Source organism: Mirounga leonina, unplaced genomic scaffold, assembly GCF_011800145.1.
Source record: "Mirounga leonina isolate KUSES-001 unplaced genomic scaffold, KU_Mleo_1.0 Mir_173, whole genome shotgun sequence".
Classification (NCBI taxonomy): Eukaryota; Metazoa; Chordata; class Mammalia; order Carnivora; family Phocidae; genus Mirounga; species Mirounga leonina.
The window spans coordinates 17,914,769-17,935,492 of NW_023270447.1; the positions used below are offsets into that span (position 1 = coordinate 17,914,769).

Below are 20,724 nucleotides of genomic sequence, written 5' to 3' on the forward strand. Positions count from 1 at the left end.
TTAATACATTATTTGCTTGATTTAACCTTTTTTTTCTTACTTAGGAGGAAATGCCTAGCAGTGGGCATCACATCACAATAATCAATAAATGATTATTTTAAACAAATCAGATAACATAAGCAGGACCAGTTCTTTCTTTTTTAATTTTCTTTCTTTCTTTTTTTAGTGCATCTGTCTACCTTTTATTTATTTATTTGTTTTGAGATTTTATTTATTTGACAGAGAGAGACACAGCGAGAGAGGGAACACAAGCAGGGGGAGTGGGAGAGGGAGAAGCAAGCTTCCCGCTGAGCAGGGAGCCCGATGCAGAGCTCGATCCCAGGACCCTGGGATCATGACCTGAGCCGAAGGCAGACGCTTAATGACTGAGCCACCCAGGTGCCCCTATCTTTTATTTTTAACTTCCTAATTTTGTCTTCTTGGGCTCCCGTTTTTCAATTTTATTCTTGGGGTATAATTGACATATAACATTATATTAGTTTCAGGTATACAACATAATGATACAATATTTGTATACATTGCAAAATGATCACCAAATAAATCTAGTTAACACCCATCACCATATTTGACTTACCTTGAAATCATTTATTGAGAACATGAATTCTGGGAACCATGGAATTTGGAAGAAGTAATAATGGCTGGATTTGAACAGCTGGGCAGGGTGTCGTAAAATATATTCTGAAATTAAAATGCCATGTTAGACCTTATCCAAGGGGTATAAATTACTTACTATTGAAAGAACTTCATTTTAAGGCAATTTCACCCTTGAGATGAAAAAAGAATCCACAAGTAAGTCTTCTGTATATTTCTCTTTGGAACAATTTCTATGTTCTTATATTTTATTATGGATATTTCAAATATTTAGAAAATTTATAGCACTTTAAATAAAAAAGTTTCATTTTATGAAGTCTTGACTGAGAAAGGAACAGGGAACACAAACAACACAGCCTTTTCTCCAAGGTTATTATCAGTGACCTCACACTTTTCCTAGGGATTTATGGGGAGGTAATTTTCTGTTGTTTAAAAGACTTTCTTTTCAGGCAGATTTGAATACCTTATTCACTTGACCTCAACAGAAACTAAAGTGTTTCCTATAAGTTCATTCATGTATCTAAGAAATTCATTCATTCAAGGAATATTTGAATATCTACTGTGTGTGAGGGGAGTTAGCAGTCAACAAGACAGAAGAGGTTCCCATTAATAAGGAACTTAGACAATAATAATTGATACTTTAAAAGATCATTTTAGATAGCAACAATACCATAAAGAAAATTAAAACAGGGTAATCTGATTGAGAGTGATGATTGGGTGATATGGAGGGACTATTATTTAGCAGAGGTGATCAAAATAGGCTTCTCTGGGGATGTGATATGTGGACTGAGTCCTGAATGGTAAGAGGGAGTTGGCTATGCAAAGATCTAGGAAGAAAATCCAGGAACAGAAAGTAGGTCCTGGGCTTGGCACATTTAAGAAGCAGAAAGAACGTCAGTGTGACTGTTGTATAGTGAATGACGTGTGAGAGGTGGCATGAGATGAGTCAGAGAGCAAAGCAGAAGCCTGGTCAGGGAGGGCCAGAGGAGATGGATTTTTAAGGACTTTGGAAAGACACTGAAGCTTTAAACTAGAGAGTAGTGTAATCACACATATTAAGTGAACATACTTGTTGTTTCTTGTGCACTATATTTTTATTTTCTTTGCTATAGAAGTCACTTTTTTTCTTATTTCTAATTTTGTAACTAACATGGTTAGTGTTAACATAGTTGGAATTTTTAGAACTATAATTCTCAGGTAAGTTATGCTATACTTTTTTAAAAGTCATCATTGAACAAAATTTATTCAGCCCCACATTAAGAGATATTAATATAATTAAGGGTTAAATAAAGGCATATTACTTGAAGACCTTATATTAACCTGACTAGGGTTGAACCTAGTCTGGATAAAACAATTCTAAAAATATTTCAAGAATCTTCTTGCTGAAATGACCAACTACAATTTTTTCCTTTTAGCAACATCACAAAAATAACATTTACTCAAGGGTCCCAATCAATGGAACAAGCATGTAGCACAACTTTTCCTACTTAATGCAACTGAGAAAAATATAGTGAATTTCAGTTTGATATTTGAATCCTAAGCATTCATGCTATCACGTCAATAGAAATAGTACAATTGGATATATCTCTAAAATTCAACTCTTGGGGCACCTGGGTGGCTCAGTTGGTTAAGCATCTGCCTTCGGCGCAGGTCATGAGCCCAGGGTCCTGGGATCGAGTCTGCATCACATTGGGCTCCCTGCTCAGCGGGGAGCCTGTTTCTCCTCCCTCTGCCACTCTCCCTGCTTGTGCCCTCTCGCTCTCTCTCAAATAAATAAATAAATAAATAAATAAATAAAATCTTTTAAAAAATAAAAAATAAAATAAAATTCAACTCTTACACTTATAATGTATGATATTTATGTAGTCATGTTCCCTTTATCCCTTTTATGTAGTCGTATTCCCAACATAGAATTTTTTGTTCCCTAGAGGGCTGCTGTGAGTCATAGCAGTACCTGAAACTCAGAAAACTTGACAAGGGAAGTTAAAGAGGACACGATGATAGTTTTTGCCAAAACCAAATAAAAATGTGCCTAGTCATGGTTCACTGGTCTTTAAACACTGAGGATTTTAAGAGTTCCCTTTATTCTAGCAGGGGTTCTCAAACTATAGCCCACGTGAACCCTGGGGATCCCTAAGACCTTTTTAAACAATCCAGACAGTCAAAACTATTTCATTACAATACTAAGACATTATTAGCTTTTCTCATGTGTTGACCTTTGTGCTCATGGTACAAAAGCAATAGTAGATAAAGCCATTGCTGCCTGAGCACAAATCAAGGCAGGGACGCTAAACAATACCAGCAGTTATTATATGCTTCACCACCACACACTTGCAGCAAACAAATACATAGATACATAAGATTAAGTGCCAGTTTCACTTAGGAATGCCCTAGATAAAATAGCGAAAATTATTAATTTTATTAAATTTCAACCTTTGTGTACATGTCCTTTGAACATTGAGATGAAACAGAAAGTACACACAAAGCAGTTCTGTTGAACACCCAAGTACAATGGTTGTCTGAAGGAACAGCACTTCTGCAATTCTTTGAGTTGATTAGTTGAGTTAGTTGCATTTCTTATGGAATACCATTTTTTACTTGAAAGGATGACTAACAAATTATCACCAGTCAGACTTGAGTATTTGACAGTCTCTTGAAAATGAACAGTGAGCCTGTCACTTGGGGGAAAACAACAGTATTTGTTGCCAACAACGAAATTCAAGCTTTCAAATGAAAATTATAAATTTGGAGATGTGTATTTGCTACGGTGAGCATGACAGCTTTGCAATACTCAACAACTTTTTGATGAAATTGGGGCAGTATTAATGTGATTCTTTGATATAATATAATAAAATGTGTCAAAGTATGGAAGATCTGAATAACTCAATGGACCAATATCTTCCAATGCATGATGATGCAAAATCACGCATGGGTAAAAAATCCATTCAAGGTGCTAGAGAGACTAATGGATTTTAATGTAACAGAGTACAAAAAGTTCATTAATATGACATCAGATTCTACATTGTTACTAACCTTTAAGAAACCACCAATTTTTTAGTTTGGTGTAGTATTAAAGAAGAAAATCCACAGTTATCTGAAAAGGCTATTGAAATACTCTTCCCGGGGTGCCTGGGTGGCTCAGTTGGTTAAGCAACTGCCTTCGGCTCAGGTCATGATCCTGGAGTCCTGGGATCGAATCCCGCATTGGGCTCCCTGCTCAGCAGGGAGTCTGCTTCTCCCTCTGACCCTCTCATGCTCTCTCTATCTCATTCTCTCTCTCAAATAAATAAAATTTAAAAAAATACTCTTCCCTTTTCCAATTACAAATCTGTGTGAGGCCAGATTTCTTCATACACTTCAATTCAAACAACATTGTAACAGATTGAATGCAGAAGCAGATCTGAGAATCCAGCTGTCTTCTATTAAGCCAAAAATTAAAGAGGTTTGCAAAAATGTAAAACAATGACATTCTTCTCACTAAAATTTTGTTTGGGAAGATGTAGCTAGTTTTCATTAAGATGTTAATCGTGTTAACAGGTACTAGATTTATTTTTTAATGAATTAATATATAATTTTAAATTTTTCTCATTTTAAATTTCTAATACAGTAAATATTTTTATATATGTCCTATATTATCAAAAGCTCAATGGGTCTTTAGTAATTTTTAAGAGTATAAAGGAGTCCTGAAACTCAAAATTTGAGAACTGTGGCTTTAAAGAATGCTGTCATTCCTGATAGCCCAAGCAGTCAGGCAAGAGGAGAATTTATTTCTAGGTTGTCAAGATTCATTACTGTCAAAGTAATGTTACTGCATTTTTTCCCCTTTATCCCTCTCCAAGTTAGCAGTAAAATATTCTCTAAAAAAAAAATAGAATTATGCAAGCAAGTATGAAGCTATGGTTTCTCAGACTCTTGTGGAATATTTAAAGTCAACATATCTGACATTGTTATATGCTAATATCATATTTTAGTCATTTAATTTAAAAAATACTATGTTATTCAAATTTTGCTGTTTTTAATCCAAAGTGTCAGTGACAATGGTGAATTGTTACATTAGCAAAGATGTTTTAATTAAAATTTAAACTCACCTGTAAATACATTTGGGTGAGGGAAGTTAATAACGATAAGCTTCATCACCATTTCAGGATAACAGATGGCAATTAGCCAAGCAATCATTCCCCCCCAGTCATGGCCAATAAGAACACATTTGCTATACCCTGTAATGGAGAAAAAAAAAAAAGTTGATGTCATTGAAGGTGGATGCATCATTACCTTACATAAAATGAGTATACTTCTGAAACTAATCTTCCCATAATCTGACTCTAATTATGCACTTTATGCAGATACTGAGTTTGGTGTTTCCAAAACCTATATGTCTGAATCACCTAAATAGCTTTTTAGAAAATTTAGATGTCCAACCTCCATTCTAGACCTACAGATTCAGAATCTCTCCCAGGAATCTGTATTTTTTTTAAAACCTGAAATAGCTAGCTCAGCTCTAGTCCCACGAACCTGAGTTTGGGAAACCATGGTAAAGATTACACATAATTAGGTCATAAGCAAGATTATATTATCGATTTGCCTAGAATATTGCATGAAGACAAATTTAGGCCAAGTCTGACTGAATTACCACAGAAGAGGAATGAAATATGGCTATCGGAAATCAATGTCTTTGAGTCTATTTTATTGTAATCAGACTAAATGACAACACTGCATTGATACCCCCAGACCTCATCCATTTTTTTCTCCTCTTGGAATTTTGGCTAGATCCATGTTCTTTTTAAATTATTGTAGAAAAGGCTTTTAGTTTGATTTCATGGTTTTTAAAATAATATTAGCTCCGTTAACATACCATGGTAGCAGCTGGGTTTTAGTCAAAAAAGATGTAGTGGATTCAATTATTGTTAAAAAGTATTACTCCTCCCCTCTCCCCACTGCCATAAAAGGAGTATACGTTGCTACCCCTTTGCTATTAAACTTAGTCATGTGATTTGCTTTGGTCATATGGTGGGAGTCTGACTTGACTTTGGACTCAGCCACATGACTTGCTTTGACCAATGTGCTGCAAGCAGAAACGTGAAATATGCTTCTGCATCTGGGCTCCCCCTCTTGCCATTTCTGCCATTGCCAGGAAAGAGGAAAAGCTGCCACTAGGTAGCTACTCCCCTTTAACTTGGGTTCCAGCCCAACTCAGAGGGAGAAGCCAGTCCCAGCAGGACCTGTAACCTGAGGCAAAGACCCAGTGGTCCAGCCTACACTTGACCTGCACACCCATGAGCATTGAATAAATGCCTATGACTATATGCCACTGAGTTTGGCATGTTTGTTACACAATAATATTGTAGCACTAGCTGATCAATATAAGAAAGATAGTGCAGAGGCACCTGGGTGACCTAGGTGGTTAAGCATCTGCCTTTGGCTCAGGTCATGATCTCAGGGTTCTGGGATCGAGTCCCACACTGGGCTCCCTGCTCAGTGGGGAGTCTGCTTCTCCCTCTGCTCCTCCTCCTACTTGTGTTCTCTCTCTCAAATAAATAAATAAAAATCTTAAAAAAAAAAGAAGAAAGATAGTGTAAGTGCTTCTGCATCTAAATGATTATTTAGATGTGGCTTCTGAAGAAATAAATTTTCTAAGTACAAGAATCAAATTTCCAATAATTAGTTCTGAAAATAATAAATTGCATACATTAGAAATACTTTTAAAAACAAATTTTCGAAATCGGTGGTGGAGACGAACCATGAGAGACTATGGACTCTGAGAAACAAACTGAGGGTTCTAGAGGGGAGGAGGTGAGGGGATGGGTTAGCCTGGTGATGGGTATTAAGGAGGGCACGTTCTGCATGGGTGTTATACATAAACAATGAATCATGGAACACTACATCAAAAACTAATGATGTATGGTGATTTACATAACATAATAAAATAAACAACAACAACAACAACAACAAATTTTCAAAGTCATTCTTGGCTGGTGGACTGAATTGTCATTCCACATGTATTATTTTCAATTTCCTCTATAAATATTTTCGCCTGTACACCCAAAACCATGGGGACAGGATCCAGACAACAGCTCAGATAAATGGAAAATGCCTCCTCCCAAGAAATGAGGTTACCAATTCACAATCTTTGGAATGTTAGTCTCTTAAAAGGGACTATACTATTTTTTTTAAACTGACCTACCTAAAGAGTCTAAAATATCCTTTATATCTGTAATTAGACAGTCCAATTTATAATTCTCTCGATGAATGGGAGCATCTGTTTCTCCATAGCCTCTCAGATCAAGCGCTACAACTCGATATTCACTTTTAAATTCCCTTAGTTGGTGACGCCAAGAATACCTGCAGGAAATAAGAAACATTAAAAATACCACAGTAGCAAATCCAGAGAGTAACATTACAGCTTTTCTAAGTGGACAACTGTAAGAAACTCTATTTTGAGAAAGGTTATATAGCCATCTGTGAGCCAGAGGAAGGGATGTGTTTTGGGAGGGAACACTGAAGTTCTTCATAAAAATTTATTGTTACTTTTTTTTACCAGCTCCAGAGGGGTGTAACAGAGGGCCAGTATTTATAGAAACTACAAAATATCTGATACTAAAACCAATATACTTCCATATGTACTTAAGAAATCAATTTTCTAGGTTTTCTGAAATAATGCTTACAGCTATCAGGGAATCTGTGCTTACAAATGCTTCTAAGGAGAAGATCCTGAATGAGTACTAGCAAGTGTGATATTAAAAACATTTAAGGGGCACCTGGGGGGCACAATCAGTTAAGCAACCAACTCTTGGTTTCAGTTCAGGTCATGATCTCAGGGTTGTGCGATCTTGCCCTGCATTGGGCTTGCGTTCAGCACAAAGTCTGCTTGAGATTCTCTCTCTCTCCTTCTCCCTAGGCCCCTCTGGCTTGTGCTCAATCTCTCTCAAATAAATAAATCTTAAAAACAAAACAAAAACAAAAAACCCCCACACACTTAACAGCCAAAATGGCACTGGCATGACCAATTAGAATGGCCAGTGCTGGGGCGCCTGGGTGGCTGGTGGGTTAGGTTTCTGACTTCGGCTCATGTCATGATCTCAGGGGCCTGGGATCAAGCCTGGCGTCGGGCTCCCCACTCAGCAGAGAATCTGCTTCTCCCTCTCCCTCTGCCCACCCCCCACTCCCGCTTGTGCTCTCTCTCTCTCTCAAATAAATAAAATCTTAAAAAAAAGAATGGCCAATATGCTACAGCCAAGTCCTGGGGGCCTCTGCAGGGCCAGGTGTTCCCCTGTGCTTGATCATGGAACTGCAGAATTAAATGAAATACCAAGATCCATGAGATTTTTTTCTTTTTTTTTTTCTTTTTTAATCTCTGCACCCAATGTGGGGCTCAGATTTACAACCCCGAGATCAAAAGTCTCATGCTCTACTGACTGAGCCAGTTAGGCACCCCGATCCATGAGATTTTCTTCTTCAAACAAGCAAAATCATTTTGGATAACAAAGAAGAAAAAAAAAGATGTAGATTTTCAAAGTGACTCACTATGTTGTGGAACTCCAAATATGCATTTAAAAAATGGATCTGCATGCACATCTGTTCATGGAAACAGTGTAGAATTATCTGACACAAGCCAAATAGGAGAAAATTGTCTGAAAAGATTTTTGGAGTGCAATAGGCAAGTGTACCAAGGGATCTGCTGTTATAAGCCAACAGTGAGAGAGACTGCAACGTGAAGTGTCACAAAGCAATAAGATCAATGAAACAAAGTATGCACTTTACATCAACAGGTCATCAGGAAGAGTGTCAGACACATATTTGTATTATGCATGGATTCAGAATCTTTGATCTATTATTAGGATATCTATGATTTGTGAAAATCTGCAAAAGCATTACCAATGAAGACAGATTTAAAAATGTTAATAAAAAGTATGTTTCTTAGTGAGGTCAGAGCAATCTTACTAATCTTGTCTTCAGGTTGTAACAAATAAGCAGTTTATTTCCTCAAAGATACTCATTTGTCAACACAGAAGATATTATTTTCTCATTAGCCTCACTTAAAATTTTCAATTGATTTTTTTATGTCTTTGTAACTGGAGCCTAATTCTTCCCTCTTCAGGGATTACCTCATGCCTAATCAATAGAGTTCTGCAGATTTAACCTTTTAAATATTTATTTAATCACTTTTCCTGTCCATCCCTACTATCATTACCTTAATTCAGGCCTCCATCAATGCAGCAACCTATCGATTGGTCTGTATGCATTTCATTCCCTTCAGCGCTATCTTCTACATAACCAGACTGAGGTCCCAGAAACATAAACTCTGTCATGTAATTTCGCTGCTTAACATCTTTTCTTGAATCCCTATTACGTGCATATCTCAGACATATTGCAGGTGGGGTTCCAGACCACCACAATAAAGCAAATATCATGATAAAGTAAGTATAAAAGTTATGTTTACATTATAGTCTATTAAGTGTGTAATAGCCTTATGTCTAAAAAAACAATGTATATATCTTAATTTAAAAAGTATTGCTTGTATAGAACTGTTGAATCACTATATTGTACACGTAAAACTAATATAACACTGTATGTTAACTACACTAGTATTACAATTAAAAACATAATAAAATCCAAAAAAGAAAAAAATACTTTATTGCTAAAAAAAGTGCTAACCATCATCTGAACTTCCAGCGAATTATAATCTTTTTGCTGGAGGGTCTTGCCTCCATGTTGATGGCTGCTGACTGACCAGGGCAGTGGCTGCTGGAGGCTGGGGGGGCTATGGCAGTTTCTTAAAATAAGACAACAATGACGTATGCCACATTGGTTGACACTTCCTTTCATGAATGATTTCTCTGTAGTGTGTGAAGTTGTTTGAAGCATTTTACCCACAGCAGAACTTCTTTCACACTTGGAGTCAGTCCTCTCAAGCCCTGTGCTGCTTATCAACTAAAGTGTATGTCATATTCTAAATCCTCTGTTGTCATTTCAACCATCTTCACAACATCTTCACCAGCAGTAGATTCCAGCTCAGGACACCACTGTCTTTGCTCATCCATGAGAAGCAGCAGCCGTCCAATCACATGTTCAGGCTCCCCTGCTGCTTCTAGTCCTCTCGCTCTTTCTACCGCCTCTGCAGTTCCTGCCTCCACTGGAGTCCCGAGCCCTCCAAGTCACCCATGAGGGCTGCAATCAACTTCCAGCCTCCTGTTCATGTTGATATTGTCACCTCATCCCTTGAATCATGGATGTTCTTAATGGCATCTAGAATGGTGAATCTTCTCCAGAAGGTTTTCAATTTACTTTGCCCCCAGATCCATCAGAGACATCACCATGGCAGCTATAGCCTTATGAAATGTATTTCTTCAATAATAAGGCTTAAGGAGTAGAAATCACTCCTTGATCCATGGGCTGCAGGATGGATGCTGTGTTAGCAGGCATGAAAACCAGCTCCATCACGGCTCCTGGGTGACCAGGTGCATTGTCAATGAGTGGTCATATTTTGAAAGAAATCTTTTTTTTTTTTTTTTCTGAGCAGTAGATCTCAACAGTGGGTTTAAAATATTCAGCAAATCATGTTGTAAACAGATGTGCTGTCATCCAGGCTTTGTTTTTCCATTTATAGAAAACAGGCAGAATGGATTTAGCATCATTTTCGGGGCTCTAGAATTTTCAGAATAATCAATGAGCATTGGCTTCAACTTCAAGTCACCGGCTGTATTAACCTCTAACAAGATTGTCAGCCTGTCCTTTGAAACTTTGAGGCCAGGCATTAACTTCTACCTAGCTAAGAAAGTCCTAGAAAGCATCTTCTTCCAATAGAAGGCTGTTTCATTTACATTGAAAATTTATTGTTTATTGTAGCCACCTTCATGAATGATCTGAGCTAGATCTTTGCATAACTTGCTGCAGCTTCTCCATTAGCACTTGCTGTTTCACCTTGCACTTTTCTGTTATGGAGATGACTTCTTTTCTTAAACCTCATGAACCAACCTCTGTTAGCTTCAAACTTTTGTCCTGCAGCTTCCTCACCTCTCTGAGCCTTCACAGAATTGAAGAGAGTTAGGGCCTGGCTCTGGATTAGGCTTTGGCTTAGGGAATGTTGTGGCTGGTTTGATCTTCCATCCAGACCACTGACACTTTCTCCATATCAAAAATGAGGTTGTTTCACTTTCTTATCATTTGTGTGTTCACTGGAGTAGCACTTCCAATTTCCTTCATGAAATTTTTCGTAGCATTCACAAGTTGGCTAACTGGTGGGAGAGGCCTAGCTTTTAGCCTGTCTCAGCTTTTGACATGCTTCCTCACTAAACTTAATCATTTCTGGCTTTTGATTTAAAGTGAGAGATATGGGACTCCTCATTTCACTTGAATATTTAGAGGCCACTGTAAGATTATTAACTGGCCTAATTTCAATATTGTGTGTCTCAGGGAACAGGGAGAGCCAAGGAGAGGGAGCAAGATGGGGGAAAGGGTTATTGGTGGAGCAGGCAGAACATATACAACATGCGTCCTCAATTCACCATCTCATATAGGTGTGGTTTATGGCACCCCAAGACAATTACAGTAGGAACATCAAAGATCACTGATCACAGATCACCATAACAAATGTAATAATAATAATGAAAGAGTTTGAAATATGGCAAAAATTACCAAAAATTACCAAAATACAGAGACACAAAATGAGAAAACGCTGTTGGAAAAATGACTCCGACAGCCTTGCTCTACACAAGGTTGCCACAAACCTTCAATTTGTAAAAACAAACAAACAAACAAAAAAAAACCAACCCAAAAAACGCAGTATTTATGAAGCACAATAAAACAAGGTCTACCTATACTCATAATATGCAGCTCAAGCTCGTCATTGTGGCAGACCAAAACTCCAAGATTCGACTAAGGCCCAAACTTCCAGCGTGATTACTTTACACTTTTTGTCATTTGCCATATAATAAAAAGAGCTGGCAGTTATATCATTCTTAGTACATGCCATGCACAATTCTAAGTGTTTCACATATAGTAATGTTGATCTGCAAAACAAAACTATGAAGTAGGTATTATTATTATTATTATCTACTATTATAGTAGAGTCTACTTCAGGGGTACAAAAAGGTTAATTGCCTTGCCAAAGGTCACAGAATTAGCAAAGAGCAGACCTAGGATTCAAACCCAGGTAGTCTGTCCTGAGTCCATGGCACATTGCCCCCACAGTGGGAAGCCCCCTGTAGTGATCCAACGGCAGTATTGCTTTTTGCTTTTGACTTTGTTCTTCTGATGTCCTTTGTCTGCAACATCATCCCTCTCAGCCATTTCCCTACTCCCCATAATCCCTGCCCTTTCCCCATTCACTGAACTCCTCACGCTGAGCATCTCCACTTCCAGGAGACCTCACAGGCCCCCACCTTTATCGGTGGGTTGGGTGGGACCCTTGCACTTGTACATACACTCTTCAGGTGCCTGGGCATGTGCTTTTTAACAATCTGTTGTGTCTGGGGCTTCCACCTGAATGGGAGCTCCCTCAACTGCCTGGTAGAATATTTAGACTGTGTAGGTGCTCAGTAAAGATATGTTGCAGGGCGCCTGGGTGGCTCAGATGGTTAAGCGTCTGCCTTTGGCTCAGGTCGTGGTCCCAGGGTCCTGGGATCGAGTCCTGCATCGGGCTCTCTGCTCCTTGGGAGCCTGCTTCTCCCTCTGCCTCTCTCTCTCTGTCTCTCATGAATAAATAAATAAAATCTTTAAAAAAAAAAAAAAGATATGTTGCATAAGTGAAACAAACGAGTGGAAGGACTGAGTGTTGATAGTGCTAGAAGGACCAGCTGCTCAATAAAACTCAGTCCCAGTTCAAACCGTGAGGCAAGGACGACTGAAGTTCCCAAGTTCCTGTTGGGGAATTTACAGTCAATGTCTGTGAAAAAATGCATTGTTCTAGTATCTTAAGTATGTCTTCATTTAGAACTCATTTAGTGAGAGATTTCAAGGTAGAAATCTCACATTTCTACACGCTACTTTGAGTAGCATGTAGAATCCTGCAATATTTTACATTTAAAATTGCATTAGAGATTATGCAAACATAATACCTGCATATTTCATTCTCTTATTAATAATTTAAATTGCCTTGCAAATAAATTCAACTATTGCTGCCATCCATGACAGGAGCCAAACAATATCTTCAACATTTCTAAGAAATAGGGCAGCTGCTATCTTAATAAATTGCAAAAAGATCTTAAATGTAACCTTCCCAGAATTCACAAATAAAGCATATTTGATTCACACTTTAAGCTGAAAAAGAAATCACCCCAGAGATAGACTGATGGGCATTTCATTCATATGATAGTAAACAAAATTGAACCCCTTAACACAGAAGTTAAACATATTATAAAATCAGTAATTCAGGGGCACCTGGCTGGCTCAGTCCGTAGAGTGTGCAACGCTTGATCTCAGGGTCACGGGTTCAAACCCCATGTTGGGCATGGAGCCTACTTAAAAAAAAAAAATCAGTAACTCCTAAAAATACTACAAAGAAACAAAGCTAGCTATTTTCATCCACTTTTTTTTTTTTTCTGGTACGTTTGGTAATAGCAGAAGACACTTCTAAAAAAGCAACCCCCTTCCTAGTGATTACCCTTGACATAAGAGGGCTTCTGGTTTACCAGGATAGCCACATTCAGATGTAGAATATCCTTTTCCCCTTCACAAAAGAGAAAAGGCCATAGTCATCAGCCTCTGTGCTCAGCTGTGTGTACCAAGAGCCCTCCCTTGCCTCAGCACTTGAGTAATGACGAATGCATTCCATACAGCTGGTGATGAAGACAACTCAAAGAAACTGCCTGCATCAGCTTCAAATATTTTTAAAAGCGATGCAAATTGAGGTGGAGAGAGAGTGGGAGAAAAACCATCTCCCGACAAACAACTTTATTTTGGGATAATTTAGCTAACAGTCTCAGAGATGCAGATCTTGTTTGATGTTTCCTTTAGATTTAAGAAAGACGACCCAGAATTTTTATTGTTTCCATGTAATATCTAATATTAAATGTCACCAATTCTCAACAGCTATTCTTAGGTAATGATGGTAAGTGCAGATAATATATTGCATGTGTATAGTGCTTTTCTGTTTAAAATCATTTTTACACACATTGCCAATTTATGATTATTTTGTTTTCACAGTATCAAATATCCTGACCTACTTGATCTACAAATAAGCTTAGAATTCCATATGTACTTAGGCAAAACTTGATTAATAGAGGAATAATATTTATACTTATAATGTAAATTTAAATTGGTTTGAAATGTCAGACAAGAGTTTCTTGCTTTGTTGTTTTTGGCTTTTAAAGAAGATAGAAATGCAAGAGAAGGGGCTTTTGAAAAAAGAGGAAAGCAAGAGAGAGACTTGAAGTGGCTTAAAACAGCTTTGTCCTAAACTCTGAATTTATTTGACCTTTTCCTGAATGGAGCACCTGAATGGAATTGACTAGACTCCTAATAGTTAATAGTGGCAGTTTGAATGGAAGGAAAGACAAAGGCTCAACACTGAGGTCTTGGTTTAGGGTATGACAGTCAAACAGGTTTCTGCTTATCAGCAATCTCCACGTAGTTGCTTTTGGATTTACCCTAAACACATGGGTAGCTTTCAGATTAAGGGCCAGCAAAGCTTAGTAAATTCAATATGCTGTTTGAGTAACTGAGCTATGAGGGGTTCATTGTTTTGTTTTTTTTTTAAGTCATGGCAAGGGTGTTCCTGGAGACATCCAAGACTTGACTTTGCCAGAGCAAATGGGACTGATGTCCAAGGACCAGTGCTGGGCCTCTCCCAGGCTGTCCCATCCCCTGGAGATTACACGTACAAGAACCACCAGGCATTTCTATTTTGCCAAAGGGCTCTTATGAAGAGTAAATAAAGGGACAATGCTGTGAAAAATGTACAAAGGTATCATTCTTAAATATGACAGAGAGCATCAACTGTCCTCTATCAAAAGGGCATCATTGTTATTTGCTGTTTCTTCAAAACAATTACCAGGTGGCTGAAGAGGTTGTAGGTTTATGTTTATCTTCCTGGTAGACTGTTCCACATGTAAAGAAGTGAAGTTTCAGGAGAGAAAAGAGCATGGACAAGTACTGGGGTTGATATGAGGTGGAGTGACAGAATAACTTTTAAATCTTTTCTTTCTAAAAAGTTAAATATCAACCCCTCACACCCCCACCCCCCGCTGCAACAGATCACGAATTTTATTTAGAATGATGATCCAAAATGTTAGAGTGAGGTGTTCTTGCATGGTTAGCTAACTTTTAACACCCTCTTGAATGTTTCTATAAGGTGTGAAATTTGAAGGGTGAAAAGCACTGCTTGATATCAGATGATTATCATTCCTATATACTGAGGACAAGCAGGAGAGGGCAGCTCTGAAGCTCAAAAGTGAGGTGTGCCTTACTTTCTGACCCTGCCAATTTCAGAAGGGCAGCTGTGAGGTTTACATGAGATGTAAGTAAAACACTGAGAAGAGAGCCTGGCACACAGTAGATGGTCTGTAAATGTTAACTAGCACCAGTTGCAGCAGTCAGACAATTCGTTTTTCACCAATCTGGGACAACGGCCTGCCTCCAAACGTCTCCGTTACTCCCACTCTTCAAACTAGAATTCCACTATTGCATACTCTTCACCTCCTTTAGAGTTTTAAAGATTTTGTATTATCCAAAGTCCTGATTTAAAACGCAGCTAGCTCTCAAAGAGGTATGATCCCAGTGCACTTTAGTTAATAGTCAGGGAAAGGGACTTTATTAATAAACGCGTGGCGGAGGCTAGCGCTGGCGCAGGGCTCTCCCCACTGAGTGCATGGGAGTGAAGAAAATGAACATTTACTGCGTATTCACTGGGGCTATGTGAAAGGCCTTCTGCATATTTTGACTCTCTTTATCGTCACAACAACTCTGCAAGATTATTGCAGATGATTGTGCAGGATCCTGCAGAGTAAGTGATTAAGCCAGAATTCACCGCCTATGTTACTTTATGCAGATTTGACTAATGCTTCAGACTTAGATTTTATTGTGAGCCAATCATGTCAAGCACTCCACTAAACGAGTCTACATACATATGCTTGAATTGTACTGGGCTGTTTACCGCCTAATTAAGTTGTCTCCAGATGGAAGAACAGATAAAAGTTTAACATGAAAACGACTTATGTTTATTCATGTAGGCAAATACAGGGGGAGAAAAATCTTCATGAGGAGAAAAATCTCAGAAAAAGACATCTATAGACTTTTTGCTCTGGAAAAATGATGAGGTACATGGGGTTTTGCCACACTCCATTCTTTTCTTCAATACCTAATACTTCCCCATGCACTAGCATTCTCAATGTATTTATTAAAGAAGTCTCTTTCACTGATAACGTATTAACTAAGGTGTATTAGGGTCAGATCTCTTTGAGAGCTAGATGCATTTTAAGTCAGGACTTGGGATAACACAAAATCTTTAAAACTGTGAAGGAGGTGCAGAATACGTAATGGTGAAATTCCCAGGTGTTAAGAGTGATAATATGGGAGAAATTTGGGGACGGGGCATCATCCCAGACCTTTCAAAAGATACAACATATTCTGCCTTTCAGTCAGCTCAGAGGATATGATTATTTTTCATCTATTTCTTTGCATTTAGTTCGTGGACTGTCTCAAGATCATAGCCTTGTGTTATCAAAAGCCTGGTTGTCTTTCACCACCATATGTAGCATCTTTTAAAAAGATATTCATTTTTTAAAAGTTTAATCATATGTTGCTTTCATCTGTACTTATTTGGCTCTGTGAGGTTCAAAGGAGAACAGAACATTTTCTCCTAGGTAACTAGCAACTGTATATTTTTGGTTATAGGTTTCTTCCTAATGTGAAATATTTAGGTCCTTAATTTATCCTGCATTCATATGAGCCTGTTGCTACATGCATAGGAAATAGTTCATCCTCAGTTTCCAAGAGTCCTCTTCTTTCTCCACTTTCCCCTCACCTGAGGCTTCTCCCAGACCTTCCAGATACTAGGCACTCTATACCTTTGGTTTCTTTTCAATCTCCTTTCCCTGCCCGATGTGGCATATTGTCCACAGTAGATGCTATAAAAACTGTTTTGTAGCTAGTTCAGAAATTTGAAACACTAAACAATACTTCTTTTAATTTTTCACAAAGAAAGAAAGAGAGAAAGAGGAAGGAAGGAAAGAAGGAAGGGAGGGAGGGAGGGAGGGAAGGAAATTAGGCTGGTATCATGCACATTTCTTTAGAATAGCGGGAAAACCATCCCTGTGATTCAGGAGCATTCAGGAAGGATAACTGGGTAAGAGACCATAAAGTAAGGTCGATTAAAAGTCTTAACAAGAAAATGACACTGTGATTAGCCAAGTCCTTACTGCAAAAGAAAAAGTTGGTTGGTAAGTTTACCAGAATTCTGGAAATCCGTGAAGCAGCAGCATAAGTGGTTTGCCTCTTTCACCAGCAGCAACATAATGAAATCTTAACCCCGAATCCTGCAGTACAAAATAGAGGGCATGGAATTTTAGTGATATTTTGCCAAAAGTAGTGCATTTAGTATTTCCATTTCATTAAAGAAAAAGCTCACTTGCATTATTTTTAATATCAAGAAATAAAATATTAAATTTCAAAAAGAAAAAAGCTCCATGATTTATTAATAGAGTAAATTAGATTTACTTTTGTTGACATTCCCTTTATAGTACCTTCCCTTCTTGTTCTACCTACAAGGTCAATTTATACATTACAAGCTTCTGAAACAATGTCACAATTTGTGACTTTCATCTTACTGATGTGTCACATTTCATCTCATTCAAATTCCACAGGACATGTAAATAATTCTGATCTGAATTTATATTCTTGCCATGTTTACCTCCTAGTCATGTACTTTTCTCAGCTTGCCCGTCAAGAGCTGTGCCATCGTTATATAATTCACACCTCCTTTCCTTATTTTTAGTTCTCTCCTTCCCACATTATTATTTTAAGTCGAGAGTTGCATGTACAGCTCCCCTTGCTTCCTGCTCCTCATGTCATGTCAATGTATTTCTAACAGCAGAATTCTCTGAGTGCTCAAGACTTCTCTCTGCATGTGGGAGACAAGACTGCCCAAGGAAAATAAAAGGCATGGGAGTGAGACAGGAATACAGCAAATAAAAAGCAAACTGAAAAGAAGAAAATGGAGAAAAAAGGCAAGAAAGGAAAACAAAAATTCAGAAAGAAGTGAAGAAAGAAACCAAGAACCAAAAGATGAGCACAGAGACTGAGTTTTATATCAGGTAACCCAAGCAAGAGGGTTTCCAGATGTGAAAAAAAAAAAATCTTACAAGGTCATTTAATTCAACCCTATCATTTTTACAGATTTGGAAACTAAAGTTCAACATGGGTCATAAAGGTGGTTGGGAGCAGGGCTGTGACCAGAACCCCATTCTGTCCTACCTTACAGGACAATGTTCTTTCCACTCCTTGGTTCTGTCTCTGGGGAAACTCTTTAGGTAGCCAGATTAAGAGGAAATGCATTATGAGAAATTCCAGATGACTCTTTTTCACTGCTTCTCCTCCTCAGGTTGGACTAAGATAACAAATTTGACTTTGCCCTCAACTGCAGAATGCCTTTCTAGAAGTTCAATAACTTTTTATTGGTGATGAGTCTTGGCCACTTGACTGGACTTAGTGAACAAATAATTAATTCACTTACTATATACTAGGCACTGTTCTAAGTTTTTGTTTATTTGGGTTTGTCTGTTTGTTTTACAAATATCAATTCATTTCATTCTCATACCAACCCCAGGCTGAATAAGGGTAAGAAAAATGTGCCCTTGCTCTTTTGAACTCTAGCAGTTGGACCATCTAGCTCCTAATAGGAATCCTGCACTTCGGTGACATAAATATCCCCTCAAAAAAAGGCTAGTTTTGAAAGGCCTGTGAGTCAGACTGCAGGGTGCCTCCTGAAGGGCCATATCCCTTCACCACCTGGAGCCTCAGGAAATGGAATATCTGTGGGCTGCCAGGAGGCTTGGGATAAGCATGAACAGCTCCAGTCTGAATGCATGGTTGACATTTACTTTTTATTCCATTCCTTTGGTCTCTGACTTCATAAGTCTGCTTCCTTGCTCACAAACATACACCATTTATTTATTGTTTCATGCTGGTTAGGTCATCTCTGCGTGTTCCATTCTGCTACTCTGAATAAAGTCCTATTTCCAATGACTTATTCTATTTACTCTTCCAATCTCTAAAATTTAGGCAAGGACAGCCTCATGAGACAGTAGGGCACGACCAGGAACAATTCCCTACAGCTGATCTGAGCTCTAAAGGGCAAAAGGGTGACAGGAGACAGCCTTCCCTTAGAGAGAGCAGAATTATTCTGGGTTGTTGCGGTGGAGCAGGAGGGGACAGTAATAGATATATAGGACCCTGATGAGAGAACCTCCTCATAACCTATTCTCATTCTCTCTGTCTCTCTCTCTCACACACACACACAGACACGGTCCCGACCCCTCTCCCGCCACACCTCGCCCCCCTTGCCTTGCCTCCCCCTGGCATCTGCCCGGTCCCCGCCGCGCGCTCTTGCGAGCCCCAGGAACACTAGGGGACGCTGGGCGTCATGGAAGGAGCAGCCCAGCGCTCTCTGCCCTCATGGCCGTCACGTTCCCTCCCGATACCGCCGGGCCCGCGCCGGCCTTCACCTTGATCCGCACGTAGCAGTGGGTACCCAAAGAGGGGTCGTTCAAACACGCGGGAGGGTGTTCCCGGGCGGCCCTCCGGAAGGTCTGCGCGGGTCCCTTGCCGATGCTCCACAAAAGTTTGAGCAGGTAGACGGAGGCGCAGAGCCCGCAGTAGCAGTAGACCAGGGACCAGAAGAGCAGGGACCGGATCGTGGCCGTCAGGCGGAGCAGGCAATCCCGCAGCCTCGCCATCGGGCGGGGCCGGCGGCCGGGCCCGCTGCCCTTCGGGGACGCGGGAGCAGCGGCGCTCGCTCGGGCTCCGGAGCGAGACAGCCCGCGCGGCGGCGCGCCAGGCCCGCCAGCCGCTCCGCGGGAGCCGGCTCCGCGCGCGCCTCCCCGCGGGCCCCCGGGGCGGCTGCGCTCGGCCGGCGTCCCGTGGCCCGGCCGCGGGCTCCCGCACTCACGGTGCGCGCTCCGGGGCGCGGCGCCCTGCCCGGGAGCGCCGCTGGGCAGACCCCCTGCGCTGCGGGTTCCGCCCCGGCCTGGGCGAGGCTGGGACCGGCCTTCCTCCGCAGAGTGTGATCCCAGTTCTAAAGCGCTCACCTGTGGGGAAGATGAAGGGGAGACTTTCCCAAATCATCCTGGGAAGCGCAGAAGGAAGCGCCGCTCTTACTTTGACCAGTGTTCAAGTCCTCTCATTGCCCAGTCAACTGGTGCAATTTCATTAGGCCTTTTTCTGGATCATAGAATTATGGGGCGCGGGGAAGAGAGGCAGTGAAGGACGATTTTCATACTGTATGACGGATATTATTACTTTATTCATTCCTAACATTCTTCTGACGGTGTTGATACTCTCCAACAAGGTTCAGAGTGGTTATCAGCCCAGCCAGGCCTCTCTGGTTCTAAAGGCAAGCCTCTGGAAAGCCCTGGTCTGTTTTCTATCCCTGTAAGTCTTTCCTTTGCAAGACTCTTATATAAATGGAATCAAATAATATGTAACCTTTTATTTTTGGCTTCTTTTCATTTAGCGTAATGCATCTGAGATTCAGCTATGCTGTTACATAGTTTCTTTTTTTATTGCTTGTTAGTTTTCATTGAATGAATGTGTCATATTGTTTATCCATTTCCGAGTTAAAGGACGTTTGAGTTTTTTCCACTTTGTGATTATGAATAAAGCCACTATAAACACTCGTGTGAAGTTTTTGTGTGAACATGTTTTCCTTTCACCTGGGTAAGTACTTAGAAGTGAGATTGCTAGGTCAGGTGGTAAGTTGCATTTAATTTTATGAGAAACTGCCAAACTGGCTTCCAAAGTGGCTGTACAATTTCGAATACATACCAGCTATGTGTAAGAATTATGGTAGGGCTATATTCTTGCAAGAACTTGGTATTGTCAAAAAAATCTTTTTAATTTTGGCAATTCTAAGAGGTGTGTAGTATCTCGTTGAGATTTTAATTTACATTTCCCTAGTGACTAATAATGTGTGGGCATCTTTAT

The 20,724-nt window shown here is 39.6% G+C and overlaps 1 protein-coding gene across 1 annotated transcript in view; it reads right to left on the reverse strand.

Annotated features, from left to right (window-relative positions):
* The window catches only part of EPHX4 (epoxide hydrolase 4), a 42,746-nt gene extending 23,189 nt beyond the window's left edge, over positions 1-19,557 (reverse strand). Inside the window, exons 1-5 of the mRNA XM_035020140.1 lie at positions 19,248-19,557; positions 16,975-17,060; positions 6,773-6,930; positions 4,680-4,808; positions 575-678 (exon numbers count right to left, since the gene is read on the reverse strand). Coding sequence (XP_034876031.1) covers positions 575-678; positions 4,680-4,808; positions 6,773-6,930; positions 16,975-17,060; positions 19,248-19,478 — 708 coding nt within the window. The 5' untranslated portion in view covers positions 19,479-19,557. The remainder of the gene's footprint in view (positions 1-574; positions 679-4,679; positions 4,809-6,772; positions 6,931-16,974; positions 17,061-19,247) is intronic.
* Positions 19,558-20,724: the final 1,167 nt, after the last annotated feature.